We start from the raw sequence: 23584 nt of genomic DNA, 5'->3' as shown, positions 1-23584 counted from the left end.
TCCTCTGCTCTCCGCTGTAAATCCCACAATAACAAGATTCAGACGATACCCCCAATTGAACCACTCACTATAATGAGGCAGCTGGAGTCTTTTTGAGCTCCGTCTAGTCTCTTCTCGGGCAACGTACCATCATTTTAAGAGTCTTTTCAGCGTACAAGTGTGGACGATCACAGTTCTGTGCATACCTAAAAAGATGGATATCACCATAGCAGATGCCAAATGGAGTCCAGTGTTTCTCCACCTGCCTTATTTTATATTAAGTGGTTCCGTCAGGGTTTCATCTGAATCACATGTTTCTGGGATTTACACAAAAACCCCGTCAGAAGTGCTTAGTGTAGAACACAAGAGTTTGATCCCAGTCTTGTACTGATAGCCAGGGCTGTGGAGTCGGTAAGCCAAAACTCCAACATCTCAATTTCCCCTGACTTCTGTCTCAGACTCCGACTCTACAACTCGGACTCTGACTCCACAGCACTACTTCACTACTGAGCATGTACATAAAGTGCAGCACAGATTCATCTCAACTAAAAGCCTAGATCCTTAGATCAGGAATAGAACAGACCTTTATAAGACATTTCATAAGTTTCCCAAATTTTTATGAAAACATTTACAGCACATCCTGCATTGTACTACTGTACCCAATTTATTATATATTTTAGGAGTCGGTACACTTTATCCCGACTCCACAACTCCGACTCAACTGCGGCGCTGAAAGCGATCAAAAAAAGTTATGTACCCCAAAATATTACAAATAAAACCCCTAATTTATTCCACGCAAATCTGTCATCGGTCACTGGAAATATAGGGGGTTCCCACGTAACTGGTAGAACAAAGACTCAGGAAAAGCAACACTGCTCCCACTCCCTCAAATATAATCCGGTGAATTCTGCACTCCCAAAACCAAATACCCCCTCCTTCTGAGCCCCACTGTGCCTAAACCGTAGTAAGCGGCCACATGTTTGCCATTATTGTAGTGGGGAGAGCGCACTTCACAATTTACAGGATGCATGTCTAAAGAAACGCAAGCTGGGCAAAATGTATGGGCACTAAACTGGCATATTTGCGATTCTTCAGAAAAAAGCATGACGTGCATGTTACAAAATAGTCACTGCAGCCATAGATGAATTCATTGAGAGGTGCAATTTCTTCAATGGGGTCACTTCTGTGGTTTTTGTGTTGTTCTGGCACTTTCAGGGCTTCGCAAATGTCGCCCGCAAACTACTCTAGCAAAATCTGTGCCCCAAAAGCCAAATAGCGTCCCTCCCTTCTCAGCCCTGATGTGTAGCCAAGCACATCTGACAACATTTAGGGCATCGCCGCATTCAGGAGAAATTGAGCAATAAATTGTGGGGTACAGTTTCACCTATTAACCCTTATGTAACTGGCAAATTTGCAGCTAATCAAAAAATTACATTTATAACACTAAAATGTTATATTTCCACTTCCCAATGTTATAAAATTCTGTGAGGCTCCTGTGGGTTCAAAATACTCACTACACCCATTGATGAATTCCTTAAGCAGTGAAGTTTCCAATATGGGGTCACTTGGGGGGGGGGGGGGGTCTGCTGTTCTGACACCTCAGGGGCTTGACTAATGGAGTCCACAATCTATTCAAACGGATTCTGCGTTCTAAAAGCCAAGTAGCGCTCCTTCCCATCTGATTCCTGCCATGTGCTCAAACAGTAGTTTGGAACAGCATATGGGGCGCTCTCACATTCAGTAGTCTCCTATTACCCCTTGTGTGAATTAAAACTTTGAGACTAAAGTAACATTTTTAGCCAAAACGGTTAAGTTTTTCATTTTCACGGCCCAATCTTATAGAATTCTATTATGTACTTTGTGGGTTAAAAACACTGACTACACCCCTAGATCAATTCCTTATGGGGTTTAGTTTGCCAAATGGGGTCACTTTTGGGTGTTTCTGCTTTTTTGACACCTCAGGGGCGTTTCAGAAATTAAATAACGCTCTTTGCTTTCTGAGTTTTGCCACATATTAGTTTTTGACCACATATGGGATATCACTGTGTTAGGGAGAAAATGCATAACAAATTATGATGCCATTTTCTCCTGTTTAACCCCTTGTATAAAGTATAAATTTGATGTTAAACCAGGATCTTAATTGAAAAATTTATTTTTTTTGTTTTACAATCTAAATGGTAGAAAGTTTTGTGAATCACTTGTAGGTTACAAAGGTTCAATATAGCACTAGATTAATTCCTTGCAGAGTCTAGTTTCCAAAATGGGGTCACTTGTGGGGGGTTTCTGCTGTTTTAACATGTCAGGGGCTCTCCAAATGCGACATGGCATTCACAATTTATTCCAGACAAATTTACGCTCCAAAAATCAAATAACATGCTTTCCTTTCCGAGCCCTGCCATGTCGCCAAACAGTCGTTTTTGACTACATACAGGGTAGTATTGTATCTGGGAGACATTGCTTAACAAATTATGGGTCCCATTGTGAAAATTAGAAATTTGGGGCCAAGACAACATTTTAGCGGAAAAAAACTAATTTTCATTTTCACATCCATATTTTAAAAAGTTCTGTGAAGCACCTATGGGTTCAACATGCTCAATACACCCCTAGATGAATTCCTTGATGGGTCTAGTTTCCAAAGTGGGGTTTCTGCTGTTCTGGTACGTCGGAGGATCTGCAAATGAGACATGGTGTCTGCAATCTATAACAGCCAAATTTACATTCCAAATACCAACTGTCTCTTTTTCCCTTTCGATCCCTGGTGTGTGCCCAAAAAGAACTTTTGATTACATATGGATAATCGCCACCCCCAGAAGAAAATGGGTAACAAACTGTGGCGTCCACTTTTTTGTCTTACCTCTTGGAACAGGAAAATATTGGGGCCTGAAGCAACATTTTTGTGAAAAAAAAATGAAAATTTTCAGTATGACGACTTAATGTTATCAAGTTCTGTATAGTACCCGTGGGTTCAAAATGCCCACTATATCACTGGATAAAATCCTTGAGGGATGTAGTTTCCAAAATGGGGTCAGTTGTAGCCTATTTCTACTGTTTTTCCACCTTAGGGGCCATGCAAATGCGACATGGTGCCCACAATCTATTTCAGCCAAATTTGTGTTCCAAAATTCTCCTTCCATTCCGAGCCCTGCCATTTATCAAAGCAGAGGTTTATAACCATATTTGGGTTATCAATGCGCTCAGAAGAAACTGGGTAACAAATGCGGTCCACTTTGTTGTGTTATCCTTTGTAAAAGTAAAAAAATTAGGGCTAAAGCAACATTTCAGAGGAAAAATTAAAAAAAAATTTCATTCTACTCTACATTAATTCCTGTGTAGCACCTGAAGATTTAAAAAATTTCCTGACAGCAGTTTTGAAGTTTTTGAGGGGTGCAGATTTTAAAATGGTATCACTTTTGGGGAGTTTCTACTATATAGGCCCCTCAAAGTCTGTTTAAATCGGAAGAGATCCCTAAAGAAACAGGTTTTGTTATTTTTTTGAAAAACTGAAATATTGCTGCTAAATTTTTAACCCTTCCAACATCCTTACAAAATAAAATTACATTTGAAAAATTATACATATGTAAAGTAGACATATGGGAAATGTTATTTATTTATTTTTTTTACAGCGGAACTAACTGGTTTAAGGGTATAAAAATTGAAAGTTTGAAAATTGCAAATATTTAAAAAATTTTGACAAAATTCCGATTTTTTTCACAAATAAACGCAAAAAATATTGACCTAAATTTACCACTAACATAAAGTTCAATGTGTCACAATCAAACAATCAGAATCACTGGGATGCGTTGAAGCGTTCCAGAGTTGTTGCCACAACTCTGGTCAGATTTTAAAAATTTGTTCTGGTCATTAAGGTCAAAATTGGGTCCTTCACTTAGGAGGCAGTAAGGATGTGTTTGCACTGAAGGGCTGAAAAGATGTTCAATAAAGTCTTAGGAGACCTCCAAGTGTTATACACCTGTTTTCATGTCATTAAAGGCTTTGCAGTATTGAGAATCGAATTTCTGGGGAAAGTTCAGCAAAGCTTGCATATCTGAACTTCATACTATTTGATAGTCTCTAGTGGTTTAGTTTGTGTCCCCGATTGGCTATGCTGGACCATGTGATAGTTGAAAGACATTATTATGGGAAGTCCACCTTCTGACCGATACAATCTCCAGCAATGTGTGAAATGGTGTGAGGCTAGATTTTAAGTGATGTGTGTGAATCCAATAGCAAAATGTTCAAATTTGCGGGGACCTGCGAATTTCATGAAAGTCTACTCAGTCAATTCACAGTGGATCGATTCAATAATTTCTACGAAATATAGTAGGTTAATAAATATTTCTTACAGATTTGGCTTCTTTCATAAACTTTACTGCATGCTAAAAGTATGGTCCGTTCTTTTAGCGGACTTGAGGACTGTTTATTTTGTATTGGTTAGGCCTCCACAGGTATAATTTTACTAGAATATTTTTTATGTCTAGTTCTTAGGGTTTAGTATTATTATGCTGTTAAATAGAAATGTAGAAGTATTACTCTATGTATTTTTTAAAGCGTTGTCTCTGCAATTTCATTATTTTTTCCCAAAGCACAGTAAATGCATCCCTATTAATATACGGACTAGCAGAAAATATTATTTCTTGGACATTTGTGTCTTCTTTCATCTCCATTTGTCCCTCTGTGCATCCAGCTTCACAGCTGAATGGGTGGTCCTATTCTTACACTACTAAAATTACATTTCCAGCAGCACCCTGCTTCTTAGTGCTGCAGACTCCTCTTTCCCCATTTTGCTCCTGATTAACTCCATCTATCTGAATTAATGACTCAGAGTTAGGCTGGAAGCTGGCTCACTGATGAATGTGTAAAACAGCATAGGCTTTCAATGCCGCTCTGTTGTACTGTGCTCAGCTGCATGCATCATAGATATTAGGCATACACTCATATTCTTCTGTGATGCAAAATATTAAATGCCCCCATTGATTCATATGACAGAGAAATATCATCTGCCATATGCATCTCAGCACTGCTTGCGTCAGCTCTGCAGTGCTCCGTTGTGCAAGCAGAGTGGAGTGCAGGACTGTTGATCTCTGTTGGAATCCAGCTAACAGATCAATGATGTAAAAACATACATGCAGCTTTGTTGAAGATAAAATCTCACTGATGGAGTTGTGTACAGGACAATACAGTGCACAGAAGAATAGACTGAACTCTAAACGTAGAATTCAGTGTGTCACTGGTGGAGGCATAGCCGAGCTATTCTGGAAGCCAGCTGAGATAGACTGCAGTCACTGCGCGTGCTTAGCGAACATTAGTGGAACTACAGCAAGATGGATCCAGTGACATCTGGAGATTAAATAGAGCCTGGTAGAGGCGTCCTTAGGGGGGTGATATGTGGAAAATGGGGCAGATTTAACGTATTATATTGGCACAAATTAAGAAGTATATATGTACATTATTATCAGGCCACATTGTGATTTTGGGAATATCCTTTTACAGTGGCTTGTAAAAGTATTCACCCCCTTGGCTTTTTACCTATTTTGTTACATTACAAACTGTGTTTAAATATTTTTGTAATCTGATTTGTGTGTGATGCATCAGCACTAAATTGTCTAAGTTGGTGAAGTGAGAAAAATATAGACATAAATTAAATTTCTGAGATCAAATAACTAAAAATTGGTATGTGCATATGTATTCACCCTTTTTTGCTATGAAGCCCCTAAAAATTTCGGGGTGCAAGCATTTGCCTACATAAGTCACATGCTTAATGAAAGGAAGTCCAACTGTGTGCGGTTTAAGTGTCACATGGTCTGTCAGTATATACGCACCTTTTCTAAAAGGCCACAGAGGCTGCAACAACATTAAGCAAGAGAGACCACTAACCAAACAACACCATGAAGACCAAGGAGATCTCCAAAACAGTCAGGGACAAAGCTTTTGAGAACTACAAGTCAGATTTGGGTTATTAAAAAAAAGATCCCAATCTCTGATGATCCGCCGGAGCACCATTAAACAATTATCATCAAATGGAAAGAACATGGTACCTACCACAACAAACCTGCCAAGAGATGGCCGCCCACCAAAACTCTCAGCCCGGGAAAGAAGAGCATTAATCAGAGAGGAAGCGTAGAGACCAAAGGTAACCCTGTAGGCGCTGCAGAGTTCCCAAGCAGAGACTGCATTATCTGTCTATTCAACCACAATAAGCTGTACACTCCATAGAGGTGACCTTTATGGAAGAGTGGGCAGAAAAAAAGCTTTTACTTACACACAAAAATTGTAAGGCTCGTTTTGAGTTTGCCAAAAGACGTGGCAGACTCCCCGTATGTATAGAGGAAGGTGCTGTGGTCAGATGAGACCAAAATTGAACTTTTTTGCCAGCAAGGTAAACACTATGTCTGGCTCCAAACCAATACAGCTCGTCATCACCCCAAAAACACCATCTCCACAGTGAAACATTGTGGTGGCAGCATCATGCTGTGGGAATGTTTTTTACCAGCAGGGACAGGGAAAATGGTCTGAGTCAAGGGGACGATGGATGGTGTGAAATTCAATAGTATTCCTGAGCAAAATCTGCTTTAGTCTGTCAGTGATTTCAGACTGGGACAGACATTCACCTTCCAATAAAACAATGACCCAAAGCATACTGCTAAATCAACTCTTGAGTGGTTTAAGGGGAAACATGTAAATGTTTTAGAGCGGCCTAGTTAAAGCCCAGACCTTAATCTAATTGAGAATCTGTGGTCAGACTTGAAGATTGCTGTTCCCTAGAGGAAACTATCTAACTTGAAGGAGCTGGAGCAGTTTTGCCTTGAGGAATGGGCAAAAATCCCAGTGGCAAGATGTGGAAAGCTCAGAGACTTATCCAAAGCGACTCACAGCTATAATTGCCACAAAAGGAGACTCTACTAAGTACTGACTTTAGGGGTTGTGAATAGTTATGCACACTGAAATTTTCGTTTATTTTTTCCTATTTGTTTGCTTCAAAATAAAAAGAAAACCAAATGTTCACAGTTATAGGCATGTTCTTTACATGAACTGATGCAAACCCTCAAAAAAATCTGTGAAATTCCAGATTGTGAGGTAGCAAAACACAAAAAATGGAAAGGGGAAGGGGGTGGTGAATACTTTTGCAAGCCACTGTAACTTCTTAAAAAACAAATTTGACTATATGTACAGTTTATACTTTATTTTCATCTCACTTATCCTAAAATGTTTTGGCAGACATTAGTGCTGGGGAAACATTATCAGTGTTCTTGGTTTCATTTTTTATATCCTTATCACAACTTGGACATCATGACAAGTAAAGCTGTATTAATTTCAGATTTTGTCAAAATGCCAACAACTTTAGTTCGTAGAATACTTTTTATGAGTGTTAGTCTAATTTTCTATAATGTGTATTTATCACATAACTGATTAACATAAGTCACCTCTCACTTTGTGGTTATCAGTTTTGTTATTTTCTCATCAGGTACAAAATAACAGATATAATTGGCAAAGAGGAGGGTCTTGGAGTGGAGAACCTCCGAGGATCCGGCATGATTGCTGGAGAAACATCATTGGCTTATGAAGAAGTCATCACCATTAATCTGGTAATCCTAAGCATCAATTCATTGTTTGGTTTGAATTTTTTGTTTCTTTACTATATTTTTTGGACTAGAAGACTGTTTTGTTAATTTAATAATGACAGACTCTCTGACTGTTTAAAAATGATTTAGCAGACTGCATACAAAAAAAAACACAAGAGCAGCAAGAAGGGTGCGATGTGAAACTTTAATAAAATTATGGCACTGCCTATTGGTTTGGGGGTGACTGAGTATACACCATCAATGGTGGCCTCACAGCAGTGAATGGTGTCAATATGAAGACAGACAGCCAGGACAGGCTTGTGCGAATGATGTAGTTTAGTTGATGGAGGAGGCAGGGCTGTGGAGTTGGCAAGCCAAACCTCCGACTCCAACTCTGACTCTTCAATTTCCATGACACCGACTCCAACTCTAACTCCCTCATACGTGGCTTATGTTTAAGTTTAAGTGATAAATTTACTGTAGTAAAATGGTAACATCAGGCATTTAATCATTACTATGATACAATAATCAAGCTATTTAGATGGAACATAAAATATATTTATTGGAATACAACTTTAGAACAAAAAAACTTTTGCATCTTTACAATTTAAGTGAGAAAAAAACAGTTTCCAACAAAAATGTACTGAATAACATTTGTGCAGTCTATGAATTTGTTCTGAGAAATAGTATCGCCTCCATCAGATCCTCCTTCATAGATGACCTCAAATCTGATCTAATTATTTTAAGGCTAGAGAACAACCTCTCTACACTAACTTGAACTTGGGTTGGTGGCAAAGCAGTAACCACATGGGCAACATCTCTAACAGTTTCAGGATACAAAGGAATTGCCTCATGAACAGTCAGTTTTGATGAACGACTGAACTCTTCTACTTCTTTGAGAGCAAGTGAAAATTTTGTAATTCCACAATTGCCCCTTTTCCAGCACGTCTCTTCAAGATGGAATCAATTTTAGAGGTTCTGCTAGCAATAGCCAATTTCTTCATTTTGCTAATCAGAGTTGCAGCATGTCCCTCTTGCAGAATCTCTTATTGCCGGCTGCAGCGTGTGCACAATACAGTGCATGTGATGATTAGGAGAGCGGTGTGAAGCAGCTTCAACAAGATCATCTAATTGTAAAGAATCATTTTGCTGTTTTTCTGTAGTAATATCTGGTTGTTCCTCTGTTATGGGAACAGGACTGTGGCCTTCCATCTCCAACATACTGAATCTGAAATGTTCTTCTAGCTGCTGTTCACCTTCATTATTCTCATTCATCAGTTTAATTGTACTTATCATGTTTGAAGCATTGTCAGTTATAACAGGAAGAACCTATACTTTTTTGTTCTTAATCGTGCTTTCCTGTTCACTCCAGCAGTTCTGAGATGAGTGCAGGCATTCCCATTCCTTCCCTGTGTGTTTTTTTTTTTTTTCCCTTATCTGTAGAGGAGGAACTTCACTACTTATCATCTACATAAATTGCAGCATAGATTCATCTCAGCTAAAAGTCTAGACCCTAAAGCCCCAGTCACACTAAGCGAGATCGCTAGCGAGATTGCTGCCGAGTCACAAGTTTTGTGACGCAACAGCAACCTCAGTAGCGATCTCGCTACGTTTGACACTTAGCAGCGACCAGGCCCCTGCTGTGAGATCGCTGGTCGTGTCGGAATGGTCTGGACATTTCTTTGATCATTGAGGCCCTGCTGGGTAGCATGCATCGGTGTGTTTGACACCTTACCAACGACCTTGTTGACGACTCAGACACAGAAACACATAGGAATGCATCGTTATACAGATCGTTACGGGTCGCCGCATCGCTGCTGCGTCGTTAGGAAGATCTGACTGTTTGACCTCTCACCAGCGACCACATAGCGACGCAGCAACGATCCCTGACAGGTCGTATCGTTGTCGGGATCGCTGTAGCGTCGCTCAGTGTGACGGGGCCTTTAGATCAGAAATAGGACAGACATTTATAGGACATTTCATAACATTCCCAAATTCTTATGAAAAATTATTCCCCACAAACTGCATTGAACTACTGTACCCAATTTATTATATATTTTGGGAGTCGGTCCATTTTATACTGACTTCAACTCCACCAAAATGAACTCCGACTCCACAGCCCTGGCCGAGGAGGAACGCTAATGTGTTCAGTAGCAATTGGTGCAAAACCTTCACATTAAAGGCAGTCCGTCACCACCAAAATGCATTCTAAATGGGCTGTAAAACCATACTACACCTGTGACTAGTACAGTGTTGAGAAAATAATTTTTGATTCAAATGCAAATCAAGGGGCTACAGTTCACGCTTGGCATGGCCAAGAGTTTGAGGCTCCATTACACCTTCTCATTTGCACATTTGAGACCTCTGTCCGCTTCTGATTGACAATGCTCACTTCCCAGAACGAGCGCTGTCTGAATGCTGCCAGCGTGTGTGAGCATGTGGACTGCCTTTGCCTGGCTGCACGTGAGCACAGTGACTGGGCAAGTTCTCCTCCCTTCCTTCTTTCTGCTGATGCTACTTGCTACACTAACACACCTGGAAGTGTAGCGAGCTGCTTTTATAGGCTTATTTTCTCAGGCACTGTACTAGTAACAGCTACAGCGCTAGTATGGCTTTTATAGGGGCTACGTCCCCTACAACACTGTATAGCAGATTTAAAATGCATTTTGAGGGTGATTGAGTCCCTTTAACATGTCACCTGAGTACAGTTACTACTGTATACTGACAATAGTGTGCTGGTATATATAGTGTAACAAGACCAGGGGAAAAGTGTTTGGTGAACACATTATCCCTAGGTTCCTTTCTTAAACTTTATAAATAAACCAGTTAAGCAGGGAACTCTGTATTTTCCCAGCTCCATTTAGCCACTCCAAATGTTTGGGATGATTGTAACTAATCACCTGTAATGCTCATGTATGGCATAAAAGGGCAGAGAGTCCACAAACTGATGGCTGTCTCTGTATACTCCTGGGAAAACTATGTGCGTAAAGTAGTTGTTTGTTTAGGGATGCTGTGCACTAAGCCCAGCTCTTGTGACTCAGAAATTATGTATATAGTTAGCGACTAGCCCGCCTAGAATTTTACTTTGTATCCTTTGTGTTTTTCTTTTGCTGATTTATGTACAGAATTAATAAAACTGGTTGTGGCCAGTTGCATCAAACTTGCCTGGTGTGAACGGTGTCTTGGAGAATCTGAAGCGCCTGTTTGTGACGAGAGATTGCAATACTGTGAGCTAATCCCCTAACCAGTCACTCCCCTGATTATTCTGTTTGTTTTTTTAAATGTCCCATATGGTTCCAGAGATATGGCCTTTTTAATTAGTGCTAAATTTTATACTCTTTACAAGGGGACGTTGCTGAAAGGGTAATAATACAGAGTAGTCTGAAAAGATGCACCCAGAGAATCCTGTGAGCACCACCCCCTTAGTAAAACGATAAAAAATTACCACTAAATAAAATGTGCTATATCTCTGGAACCGACTGCTGAGGTTACCAACGGAATAAATAAGAGCAAAAAGTATCCACCTTTGACCTGGTGACAGGTCCTATTTAAGGAGGTTGATTGCTTCATCTTTAGCTTAACAATTGTGTTAAAAATATGATTTTATGGCCCTTACTAATATATTAGTACTAGTAGGTATGTTAATAAGTTTTAGACCGGGGTCATCCACTTTTCATCCAGAAAATGTGGAAAATTTTCATCCATATTGTCATCCATATTCCATCTGTGTGTCCGTATTTTACTTCTGTATGCCCTGTGTGTAGAATCCTTATTTACATGTCAACATTTTAAAATGTACAAAATCAAATACAGTTTTCTAGGTTAATAATAGTGATGTGTCCATAAAAATAAGGATTCTGTTCAGATGATCCAAGTAGAAGTCAATTTTTTTTTTGCACACTTGCAGACTTGAATGGGCATGTATGATCTGAAACACAGAAGAGAATCATGCAATTTTTTCATATGCACACTTGGTGGAAAAAAAATCATCTGAACAGCTGTATTGAATTGCATTGGTCAGATTTTTACTCGGACAGCACAAGTCCATGTAATGCGCTCATCTGTACAAGCCATTGCAGGTTCTGCTATCCAGACACAAAATGGTTGCTGATGGAGAAGTATGTCACTAGATTGTAGATGAAAAAGATGCTTTTCAGTAGAAGGAGACTGATGTTGACAAGTGCTCTGTGCATCATGGTGTGGCAATGACCCTATGTGAGCACGACTTCAGTGTCCATCTGCAGGTGCAGAGCCACTGATTGAGCTCAGCACTGTCAATCAAGATATGACAATCAGCCGCTCTGCAGCACCACATGGACACTGCGGCCACACTGTGTCATTGTCGGCTTTCATCGCTGCCTCCTGTGTGCAGTTGCCGCTCGGCACTGTCCTGCAGGCAGGAGCCGGCATTGAGAGATGGTGGTAATACAGTGTGAGCCCAGCCCCAGAGTTCAAGTAGTTCTCGCTTGAGTGCTGTCAATCAAGATATGACAGTGCTCAGTATACAAATTAAGGGGAAATCATGGTGCGCTGCGCCCTTGGCGCCACCAAGGATACACCAAAGCCCAGTCATTTGCATACAAAATAAATTGTATTTTTTTGGGTACTAAACCATTAAAAGCTGTACTACAGGCATGATTTTTATAGGGGCTAAGTCTCCCACATACCTGTATAAGGGGTTTAGTTAGCATTTTGTGGATGACAGACTCCCTTTAAAATAAAATAAAAAAAGCCTTTATTATGCAGTCTAAAAATCAAGAATTGTAATATTTTTTGCTATCACTTTGAATGTCTTACTTATTATTTACCCATTTAAAGCCATAATTATCTTCATCCCAGAAAAGCCGGCCTGGCTTTTTTTATCCCTCATTTAATGAAGGGTTCCCTTCAATAAAATCCATATACCTATGAACAGAGTTGTCTTACTAAGACCAACCTTCTAAGGGGTTAAGATAATCATGTCTGCATGTTTTTATTAATTTAGTTTTTGTTGTTTTACAACAATGACAACTATGGTACAGAAACTGCATTGACAATTTGTAGCAATTTGCCTTAAAAGGGTTGTGCCACTACCAAATTACCTTTTAATACATAAACCTTGGAATTAAAATATGTTCCACAATTGCATGTGTTAAAAAATGTGCCTGTACTGGGAATCTTATAAATGTCCCCTGCTATGTACTGTGTAATGCCTGTGTCTGACCGTACAGGAACATGTATAGAGAGTATACAGACAAGACAGCATGGGATCACAGCTGCTGCTTTTTGTGTGGTGAAACATTTCCCTGCTTGTTTTTAAATAGTCAGAGAAATGTTTTACCTCACAGAATCAGTTGTGATTCAATGCTGTCCTGTCTGTATACACTCTTGTTTCTTTTTCTGGCCAGGAGCTGTGGTATGTGCTAACCATAAACTGGAGCAGCTCTGCATGGTTGGGCAATAACCATTAACCGTACATAGCAGAGGCACATTTTTTTAAATAATAATCTTTTTATTTAGGGATTTTTACAATATAGGGGAAAGAGAAAATAAAATCTAATATAGTGTTACATCAACCTCAAGAAAACAAACTTGTAATTTAGAAGAGTACATGACACTTACCAATCCGCTGTTGCTACACTTAAAATGCTACCTGGGTGTTCAATTGGTCTTCTTACTGTTGAGTCTGGATAAACTTGTGATCACTGCAGTAGTCATATCTTCTTCAAACTGGATGTAGATGGACTGGTTCTGTACATCCTGTCAACACGAAAAATAGATCCAGCAGTATGATTGTTGATGAAAGGATTAGTTCTTTATTAGGAAAATTCAATAAAAACAAACACCATAAAAACGCACATTATGGATGCATGATGCATTTTGGATGTCAATCCTTAATCATGACTAAGGATTGACTTGCGAAATGCATTGACTAGAACATTCTGTACATTCTGTTTGGTGATTTGACTGTAGCAGCCTTCCTCTGGCTGCAGGGTTGACCTATACTTCACTACTACAGCCATGAATTGGCTGCAGCACACACATGACTTTTTGGACCTTAAATTACCAATTAGCCATCAAAGTGGCACCCATACCACACAATATAGGTGATGTGCCACTCTTTTTCTTGGTTGTTCAGAATTTTAGTTTCAAGGATATATTTTTATGCATTTTGTAAAAATGTCGAGCTTTGCTTCAAAATTACGTGATGATAATGCTCAGAAGTGTAAAAATGCTAGTTGTATATTTTCACATCGTACCATGGTGTCTACTTTCAGAATATATAGGTAATATGTTGGTTGAACTGTAACTAAAATATTTGATAACTTTTTTAATAAATTTGGTGCAATTTCTGACAATTTAGCAGTTCAGGCATCTTACAGCACTGGTAGGCTGTGTGCACACATTGCGGTTTTTTTTTCTGTGCAGATTTATCACAACACCTGAAGGGATTCCTGATGACAGCAAAGTGAATGAGATTCCTGAAGTCTCATGCACGCGTTGCTTATTTGTGACTTGCAGATTTAAATCTACAGCATGTTGATTTTTCAGTGTTTTTCCTGCAGATTTCACCCATATGAATGAATGGGAAAAATCTTCACCAAAAACGCAAGTAAAAAACGCATGTTTTTGCCGCTGGGTTTTTCCTGCCAAGAGATGAAGAAATGGTGCAGAAATTTCTGCACCAAATACTTAACGTGTGCACAAGCCCTTAGGCTATGTTCACACATCCTGGTATTTTCTGTGTTTTATTTCTGCTGCAAAACTGCAGCAAAACCTGATCTCTTGCCAGGAGGTTGTTCAGGATTTTTCTTGCTTTTTGCTTATTTTTTGGTGTGTTTTTTCTGCATATTTGGTCCGTTTTTTTTCACTGTCCTTTTGTCTCTAATATGCATGTACATAAAGTTCAGTGAAAAAAAAAAATCATTCTGGGTATGGCACAAAAAACACTGAAAAAATGCTGAAAAACCTGACACTTGCATTTTTGGTGCATTTTTTCGGTGTTTTTTTTCACCACCCATTACTTCCAATGAATGGGTGAAAAAACGCTGAAAGAAGTGACATGCTGTATTTTCCAAAAAAACATGCAAGGCACAAAAATCCTGAACGAAAAAAAAAACATGATGTGTTCATAAGATTTCTGGAATCTCATAGACTTTGCTGGTACTGTAAAGCCCAGCTGGAAATTTGCATAAAAAAACGCTGAAAAAAACATGATGTGCGAACATAGCCTAAGTGAATCTCCCACATTGTGTTTTATGAAAGTAAATAGTGTGTTGCAAAAAACTAATGATACAGTGACACCTAATGGTGAAAAGTAAAATTGTGTAAGCTCATGCATCCACTAAACCTTCATTTCCACAGTCTACTCTGTAATTGAATATCCGGTTTACTAAAAGGAAATGATGATCTTGATTTTGCATATTATACATAAAATGTAGAAGTAATCTGCAAGCACCACATCTTTCTCACAAATATATTGATATGGATATAGACGCTGTATGTATATTGCTAACACAGAAAAAACGGGTCCCAGTACAAATTTCAATTTCTTTATCTGTTTCCGGGGGTCTATAACCTCCGTTTATAAATGAGATATTTTACACAACCTCAGGTATTTTGAATGCAATGACTAATAGTGACCATTCTACAGTATTCTGACCTGTGCTTTTCTCTATTCTGTGGTGTGAAGCTTTGGAAACTCCATTTATAACATATGCATTCTCTGTTGGGCTCCTGGGCCTTTCCCCCTGCGGGTGGTCTGACGTGCTGGCGGTGTTCACTATGCACTGCTGCACTTAATAGAGTAATGGACCACTTAGAGGTTACCATGACATGGCAGCGGTTTATACGCTTTGATCATAATGATAGCAAGCATATTGATATTTGTACAGTTTGCTTAGCAGCAGTAGATCAATGTATACTATTTGGATGTAAGTTCCATTGGTTTTCTACCTTTGAATTGTATAATCATTATGTAGGTGAGCAAGGAGGCTCAGGGATATTTATGTTTGCACAATGGAGTAACTAGAGTCCGATATGCCCTGGTGCAAGATTTGGACCTGGACCTACAAGTAGAACTTCCTCCCCCAGTATGTAGTAATGTCCCCCATCTTGGGCTCCTTCCTGGTATATATGTCTCACATCCTGGGCCCATCCTAATATATATGTCCCTTATCCTGTCCTCATCCTAGTATTTACACTGCTCAAAACAATAAAGGAAACACTTAAACAGAATATAACTCTAAGTAAATCAAACTCCTGTGAAATCAAACTGTCCACTTAGGAAGCAACACTGATTGACAATCAATTTCACATGCTGCTGTGCAAATTGAATAGACAATAGATGGAAATTATTGGCAATTATTAAGACACACTCAATAAAGGAGTGGTTCTGCAGTTGGGGACCACAGACCACATCTCAGTACCAATGCTTTCTGGCTGATGTTTTGATCACTTTTGAATGTTGGTTGTGCTTTCACACTCGTGGTAGCATGAGACAGACTCTACAACCCACAGAAGTTGCTCAGGTAGTGCAGCTCATCTGACATCTGTCAGCGTAGTGTCCAGAGGCTGGAGGCGCTACCAGGAGACAGGCCAGTACACTAGGAGACGTGGAGGGGGCCTTATGAGGGCAACAACCCAGCAGCAGGACTGCTACCTCCGCCTTTGTGCAAGGAGGAACAGGAGGAGCACTGCCAGAGCCCTGCAAAATGACCAACTCCATGAGGGTGGTATGAGGGCCTGACGTCCACAGATGGGGGTTGTGCTCACCGCCCAACACCGTGCAGGACGCTTGGCATTTGCCACAGAACACCAGGATTGGCAAAGTCGCCACTGGCGCCCTGTGCTCTTCACAGATGAAAGCAGGTTCACACTGAGCACATGTGACAGACGTGACAGAGTCTGGAGACACAGTGGAGAGCGATCTGCTGCCTGCAACATCCTTCAGCATGACCAGTTTGGCTGTGGGTCAGTAATAGTGTGGGATGGCACTTCTTTGGAGGGCCGCACAGCCCTCCATGTGCTCGCCAGAGGTAGCATGACTGCCATTAGGTACCAAGATGAGATCCTCAGACCACTTGTGAGACCATATGCTGGTGTGGTTGGCCCTGGGTTCCTCCTAATGCAGGACAATGCCAGACCTCATGTGGCTGGAGTGCGTTAGCAGTACCTGCAAGATGAAGGCATTGGAGCTATGGACTGGCCCGCCCATTCCCCAGACCTGAATCCGATTGAGCACATCTGGGACATCATGTCTGGCTCCATCCACCAACGTCACGTTGCACCACAGACTGTCCAGGAGTTGGCGAATGCTTTAGTCCAGGTCTGGGAGGAGATCCCACAGGAGACCATCCGCAACCTCATCAGGAGCATGCTCAGGTGTTGTAGGGAGGTCATACAGGCACGTGGAGGCCACACACAATAATGAGCCTCATTTTGACTTGTTTTAAGGACATTACATCAAAGTTGGATCAGCCTGTAGTGTGTTTTTCCACTTTAATTTTGGGGGTGACTCCTAATCCAGGCCTCCATTGGTTAATAAATTTGATTTCCATTGATGATTTTTGTGTGATTTTGTTGTCAGCACATTCAACTTTGTACAGAACAAAGTATTCAATGAGAATATTTCATTCATTCAGATCTAGGATGTGTCATTTGAGTGTTCCCTTTTATTTTTTTGAGCAGTGTATATATAATATACAGTCATGGCCGAAAGTGTTGGCACCCTTGAAATTGTTCCAGAAAATTTATGTATTTCTCTCAGAAAATTATTGCAATTACACATACTTATTTCAATTTGTGTGTATTGGAACAACACAAAAAAAAACTGAGATAAAAGGCAAATTGGACATTATCACACAAAACCCCAAAAATGGGCCGGACAAAATTGTTAGCACCCTCAGCTTGCACTCCCTTTGGAATAAGCTGCAATCAATTGCTTCCTATAACCATCAGCAAGCTTCTTACACCACTCAACTGGAATTTTAGACCACTCTTCTTTTGCATGCTGCACCTGGTCTCTCAGATTTGAAGGGTGCCTTCTCCCAACAGCAATTTTAAGATCTCTCCACAGGTGTTCAATGGTATTTAGCTCCTGACTCATCGCTGGCCACTTCAGAACTTTGCAGTGTTTTGTTTCCATCAATTTCTGGGTGCTTCTTGAAGCATTTTTGTGGTCATTGTCCTGCTGGAAGACCCATGACCTAGGATGCAAACCCAGCTTTCTGACACTGGGTTCTTCATTGAGACCAAAATTCCTTTGGTAATTTTCAGATTTCATGATGCCTTGCACACAGTCAAGACACCCAGTGCCAGAGGCAGTGAAACAACCCCAAAACATCTTTGAACCTCTATCATTTTTGACTGTAGGTACTTTTTTGTAGGCCTTATTGCATTTTTGGTATACAGTAGAATGATGTGCTTTACCAAAAAGCTCTATCTTTGCCAAGATATATGTGATTAAGCCAAAATCCTTCTGGGAAAGCATTTTGTGGACAAATGAGACAAACTGCAGTCTAGCTTTTTATGTCTTTGTCAGCAGTGGGGTCCTCCTGGGTCTCCTGCCATAGCGTTGTCGACGGATAGTTCGCTCTGACACTGATGCACCCTGAGCTTACAGGACAGCTTGAATTTTTTTTGGAACTTGATTGGGGCTGCTTATCAACCATCTGGACTATTCTGCGTTGCAACCTTTCATCAATTTTTCTCAGCCATCCACGTCCAGCAAGATTAGCTACAGTGCTATGAGTTGTAAACTTCTTGATTATGTTGCGCACCATGGACAAAGAAACATCTGGAGATGGACTTGTAACCTTGAGATTCTTGATATTTTTCAACAATTTTGGTTCTCAAGTCCTCTGACAGTTCTCTTCTCCACTTTCTGTTCTCCATGCTTAGTGTGGCACACACAGACACACAATGCAAAGATTGAGTCAACTTCTCCCCTATTTATCTGGTTTTGGGTGTAACTTTCAAATTGCCCACACCTGTTACTTGTCACGCGTGAGTTTGAATTTTTGGGGGTTTTGTGTGAAATTATGTCCAATTTGCCTTTTTTTCCCTCTGTTTTTTTTGTGTTGTTCCAATGCACACTAAGGAAATAAACGTGTATAACAAAACAAGTGTAGTTGCAATAATTTTCTTGGCGTAATACTTCGTTTTCTGGAACAATTTCAGGGATGCCAACACTTTCGCCCAGGAATGTGTGTATATATATGTGTGTGTATATATATACTATAGTGTGTCCTTCTACCTTTTACATATGTCCCTCATCCTGGCCCCATCCTGGTATATATATCCCCCATCCTGGTATATATATCCCCCATCCTGGTTTGTATGTTCCCCGTCCTGGTATATATGTCCCCCATTCTGCCGCTGTTATTTAATGCATAGAGAAAAAAATGATTCTACTCACCTTTGCTATGCTCCCCCGCCCCGCGGTGTCCTCTTCTGAAACCGGCAGCTGACTTCAGCGTGCAAGCAACAATAGCGCATGATGTCACTGCCATGCGCCCCCAGTCACATGCATGCCAGCGTCAGCTGCTGGTCTCTGATTGGCTGGCAGTGTGTATTGCAGCGCACAGACCCAGCAGGTTGCTGCACCGCAATACACTTCAGTTGAATGTGCATCTGAAGATGCACATCCAATTGAAGTTTGCAGTGGCGTCAGCAAGCCCTTCACCCGCACTGGCCCAGTCGCGGTTATGACCTCTGCAATCGCAATCACTACGCCCCTGTGTTTGCATTTATTGTGTGTCTGTGAGCCCCATTAGACCTTTATCTAAAATTTGTTGAGATAATTACCTTAAAGGGCTTAGAAGTCTTCAAACAGAGGCTGGACAGAAATCTGTCTGAGATGGTTTAGTGAATCCTGTATTGAGCAGGGGGTTGGACCAGATGACCCAGGAGGTCCCTTCCAACTCTACCATTCTATGATTCTATTCTATACAGACAGGACAGATAAAACTGTGAGGCCAATAGTGCAGTTCTATTTCAGGAGCCTCTGTTGACTTCCTACCTTCATTCCTCTAAAGTCTCACAAAATGAGAACCATAGTGAAATTAAGTACGGAGATATTTCAGTTTGGATATGTTTATTTTTTCTTTCTTTTTTATTAAGATTTTACTTTTTTTTTCATTCATCTTCCAGGTGACATGCAGAGCAATTGGCATCGGAGCATATTTAGTGAGATTGGGTCAAAGAACAATTCAGGTTGAAAACTCACATATTATTTTGACTGGTGCTGGAGCATTAAACAAAGTAAGTAATATTGTCCCTGCAATAATATTACTTTTGCCAATTGCCAATGAATATAGCTTTGTCGCTTTAGCCTAGATTTTGTTAAACTTTTTGTGTTTAAATTCTGTATCCATTTATTTAAATTGAATCAGAGGTCTCTTGACGAGTGTTGACAAGGATGAGGGAGACCCACAAATGGCTGATCATAAAGATGGAATCTATGCATTAGTCTTCAACTAGAAAACTCATGCAGGAAATCTCCATATACAGTGGCATGTAAAAGTTTGGGCACCCCTGGTCAAAATGGCAGTTGTGAACAGTTAAGCAAGTTGAAGATGAAATGATCTCTAAAAGGGCTAAAGATTACACATTTCCTTTGTCTTTGAATAAAAAATATATATATTGTCATCTTTTACATTTTAAAAATGACAAATAGGAAAATGGGCCGGTGCAAAAGTTTGGGTGCCCTTGAAGATTTTTGGGCTTAGATTACTTTGACCAAGGTTTCAGACCTTAATTAGCCTGTTAGGGTTATGGGCCGGCTTGTTCACTATCATCGTTAGGAAAGGCCAAAGAAAAAAATAAAAGAAAGGTTCAAGGAATGGGAGTGACTGGTGAATGTCGGTGAGCATCCTAACATGACAGCTACTTCACTGTATAGGAAGTAATAATCTAAATCGACCTCGCTTCCACTTCTAGTCTGACTTCTCGTATAGTAGCTACAAATGAAAACTGTTATACAGGAGATTGTAAAAAAAAAATTCAATTACAGTATACAGTCTATAAAATTGAATTTAATCTTTTTGCCTCCATTGGTCTGTTTAAAAATGTCAACAATGGAATCCATTGTAAGTGACCATTTATATATGATTGGCAGAATCTCAATATGGGATCCGTAGACCCTACGACTCTGCAACTCTAAATATGGGGGTTTGAAACAGATGGTAAAGATGTGGAGAGTCTCTATGGAGTCTTGTTAGCATCTACATGTTGTCTCATGATGGTTAGATTTGGTACGGGTACTTTACATATGTTTTTATAATTAATGTAAAACGTAGTCTTGCTCTTGCGTCCAAGTGTTGATATATAATTACTTTCCTATTAGAGTTCTCTGATGTGGCAGTGCAAATGGGAAGATTTTAATAGTGGACTTCAAATGCGTTAGCCTCCTTAACATGTCCTTTACCCTTTTTTTCTAATGCATAGTTCACTAACACATTAGTATGTGTAAATGGACGACACATTGATGGGTATCCATATTGCATCCTTGTGGTTTATATTTCAAACATGAATTTGTGAAAAATGTAATATGTTTATCAAGAAAATCTAAATAATCTTCTTTAAGGGGAATGATCATTCATGTGGATGTGATATTGGGAGAGAATGAACCACTTAATAGTAATTGTTTGCAGAAGAGCATCCAAAAAGAAATGACACCACATGAACACTAGTAGTTGGTATGGTGTCAGAATATGTGTCACAAATGAAACCTGAAATATAAAATCTAGCAAGCTGTATCATTTTAATGTAAATCCGAAAGAAATGCATTCAATCGCAGAAAGTTTGATAGACACTGTCTAAACAAGAAAGCAAAAAGCAACCATCCATTTATCTACAGTCCTGCGGGAGGTTATAAATGGTGGTGCTCAACCTTAAAGCGGTATCTGTTTTGGTTAAAATATCTAAAAATTTACTATCACCCAATGTTGTTTAGTGTCTAAATTCCATAAATTATGATTTTTTTCCTCCTTTGTAATCCCTGTCAGCTACATACACAGTCAGCTCTGCTACACCAGACACAGAACAACACAGTTGGCCTTGCTACACCAGAAAGCACAATAGTCAGCCCTGCTACGCCTGACACAGCACAGTCAGCATGCGACACCAGGCGCGTCCATCCCTGCCATTCCAGGCGCAGCCGTCCGTGCCACTTCAGGCGGAGGCGTCCGTGGCACGCCAGGTGCAGGCGTCCCTGCCATTCCAGGCGCAGCCATCGCTGCCATTTCTGCCATTCTAGGCGCATTCATCCATGCCATACCAGGCGCAGCCGACCCTGCCATACCAGGCGCAGCCGACCCTGCCATACCAGGCGCAGCCGACCCTGCCATACCAGGCGCAGCCGACCCTGCCATACCAGGCGCAGCCGACCCTGCCATACCAGGCGCAGCCGGCCCTGCCACGCTAGGAGCAGCCAGCCCTGCCATTTCACCTGGAGCTGCCAGGTATAACACCCACTCAGCTCATCTTAGATTGAAGAACACCTTTATGGCTGTTGTCTCACATAAGTGTTGTAGGTGGGGATAAAATGAGTGCAGTATTGAGACATTCTCCTTTCTTGCTCATCAGACTGCAAGGACAGAAGAAGCTTCTTCTTGGTCTGTATATGCAATGTAGACATAGGGCTGGAGTGAGGCTGCAAACTGAAGAAACCCAGTGTCCCATGTGACTAGTTGACAGTGAAGTAATCACAACCAGATCACAACTGGAGAGTTCAGGTCACATGACAGCACTCCCGAAAAACGAGGACACACTTACCCATGTGCAAGTGCATTACAAGGTTGAAGAGGGAAATGTAGGGGAAAGATGTCTGAAAGCAGACAACCACTCTAATCATTCAACTATAGCCAATTCTTCAAAACAAAACAAAAAAGCAGTGGCACTCACCAAATTTATTTATCTTCTGTTATTCACAACACCATCTTGCAAACCACTGCCGTTGTCTCAGCGTTCAAGCTACCTCACTCACTGAATGTCTCTAAGATGGCATTGGGAATAAAAGAAGATGCATTAATTTGGTGAGTGCCAATGCGGTTTTCTTTTTTTGAACAAACCTGAAAGAACCCTTTTTCTCAGCATCGTAAATGATGTTTAAAAAAAAGATCAAAACTAAAACCCAACATTTTTCATGTCATTTTTTATAATCATTTTTGATGTTTGTTATTTTTAAACCATAAAATGTTTTAAAAATGCATTTGTTTGGCTTTTTTTTATAGTAAAAAAAAATCTACCTTATTGACCCCATAAAGAACACACAACCAAAATGCTATGTATGGAGACTTTTTTTTTTAATATTTCGCTATAGTGAAGTAACATCTAATCACATCAGTTTTAACCTAAGGAGAAAAACTGCCAATGGAAATGCCAGGAAAACACAATAGAACTTTCAACTGTCAGTGATTTTGGTCCTTATTTCTGTCCAAGCAGAATTTAGAATTTTTAATTTCCTACAACAGGAAAATTACTATAATGACACTTCTTTTAAATTTACAGAATGCTATGAGCTACATAGCAACATTATATAATAAAAATGACAAGTAAAATTATTGACTAAAATTTAAATGGTGCATGAAAAGTGCTAAAAATACTATATTTGTTTTACAATTTGAGTCATTCTCGTAGCAAAAAATGTATACTGTGACAAAGTCACTGCCAAAGTACTAGAGGGGAGATATGTAGCACTGAGGTGGTTAGCTTCAGTAATATAAACCTAGGAAAAATCATCCAGCACTCAAAGTAGTGAGAGTGGTTAATCAGCCATGTTTAGTGCTAGAATGATTGAATAGCTGTAGATAGGGAGAAGTCCAGAGGATAAATACACAGTTTTCTAGAGCAGTGTGTGTGGGGTGGGCCTGGAGGTACAAGCTCTGAAGCTGTGGTGTTCATGTTAAGGAAAGCTGGACGTTGTGTTTATTGTACCTGGAGCGGACGGATTCTCGTAACAACAAGAACTGTGCCATACGTAATGTTTTTGCTTTCCTGTTAGGCTGGGAAGGTCGTGTTTGTTTTGCTAACGTTGTCCTGGTTTTATACAGTACTTTTAATAA

At 40.1% G+C, this 23584-nt stretch overlaps 1 protein-coding gene across 2 annotated transcripts in view; it reads left to right on the top strand.

Moving 5' to 3' along the window:
* ACACA (acetyl-CoA carboxylase alpha) overlaps nt 1-23584 on the top strand; it is a 486736-nt gene that overhangs the window by 286481 nt on the left and 176671 nt on the right. For both annotated transcript variants that reach the window (XM_073666704.1, XM_073666703.1), the window contains exons 44-45: nt 7442-7562; nt 19671-19781. In XM_073666704.1, the coding sequence (XP_073522805.1) occupies nt 7442-7562; nt 19671-19781 (232 nt within the window). The remainder of the gene's footprint in view (nt 1-7441; nt 7563-19670; nt 19782-23584) is intronic.

The sequence above is a fragment of the Phyllobates terribilis genome, unplaced genomic scaffold (genome assembly GCF_046119375.1).
Source record: "Phyllobates terribilis strain yellow unplaced genomic scaffold, ASM4611937v1 Scaffold_2__4_contigs__length_985480577, whole genome shotgun sequence".
In the NCBI taxonomy this organism is placed as follows: Eukaryota; Metazoa; Chordata; class Amphibia; order Anura; family Dendrobatidae; genus Phyllobates; species Phyllobates terribilis.
Note: the sequence above shows the minus strand (reverse complement) of the source record. Positions and strands in the feature narration are given on the sequence as shown.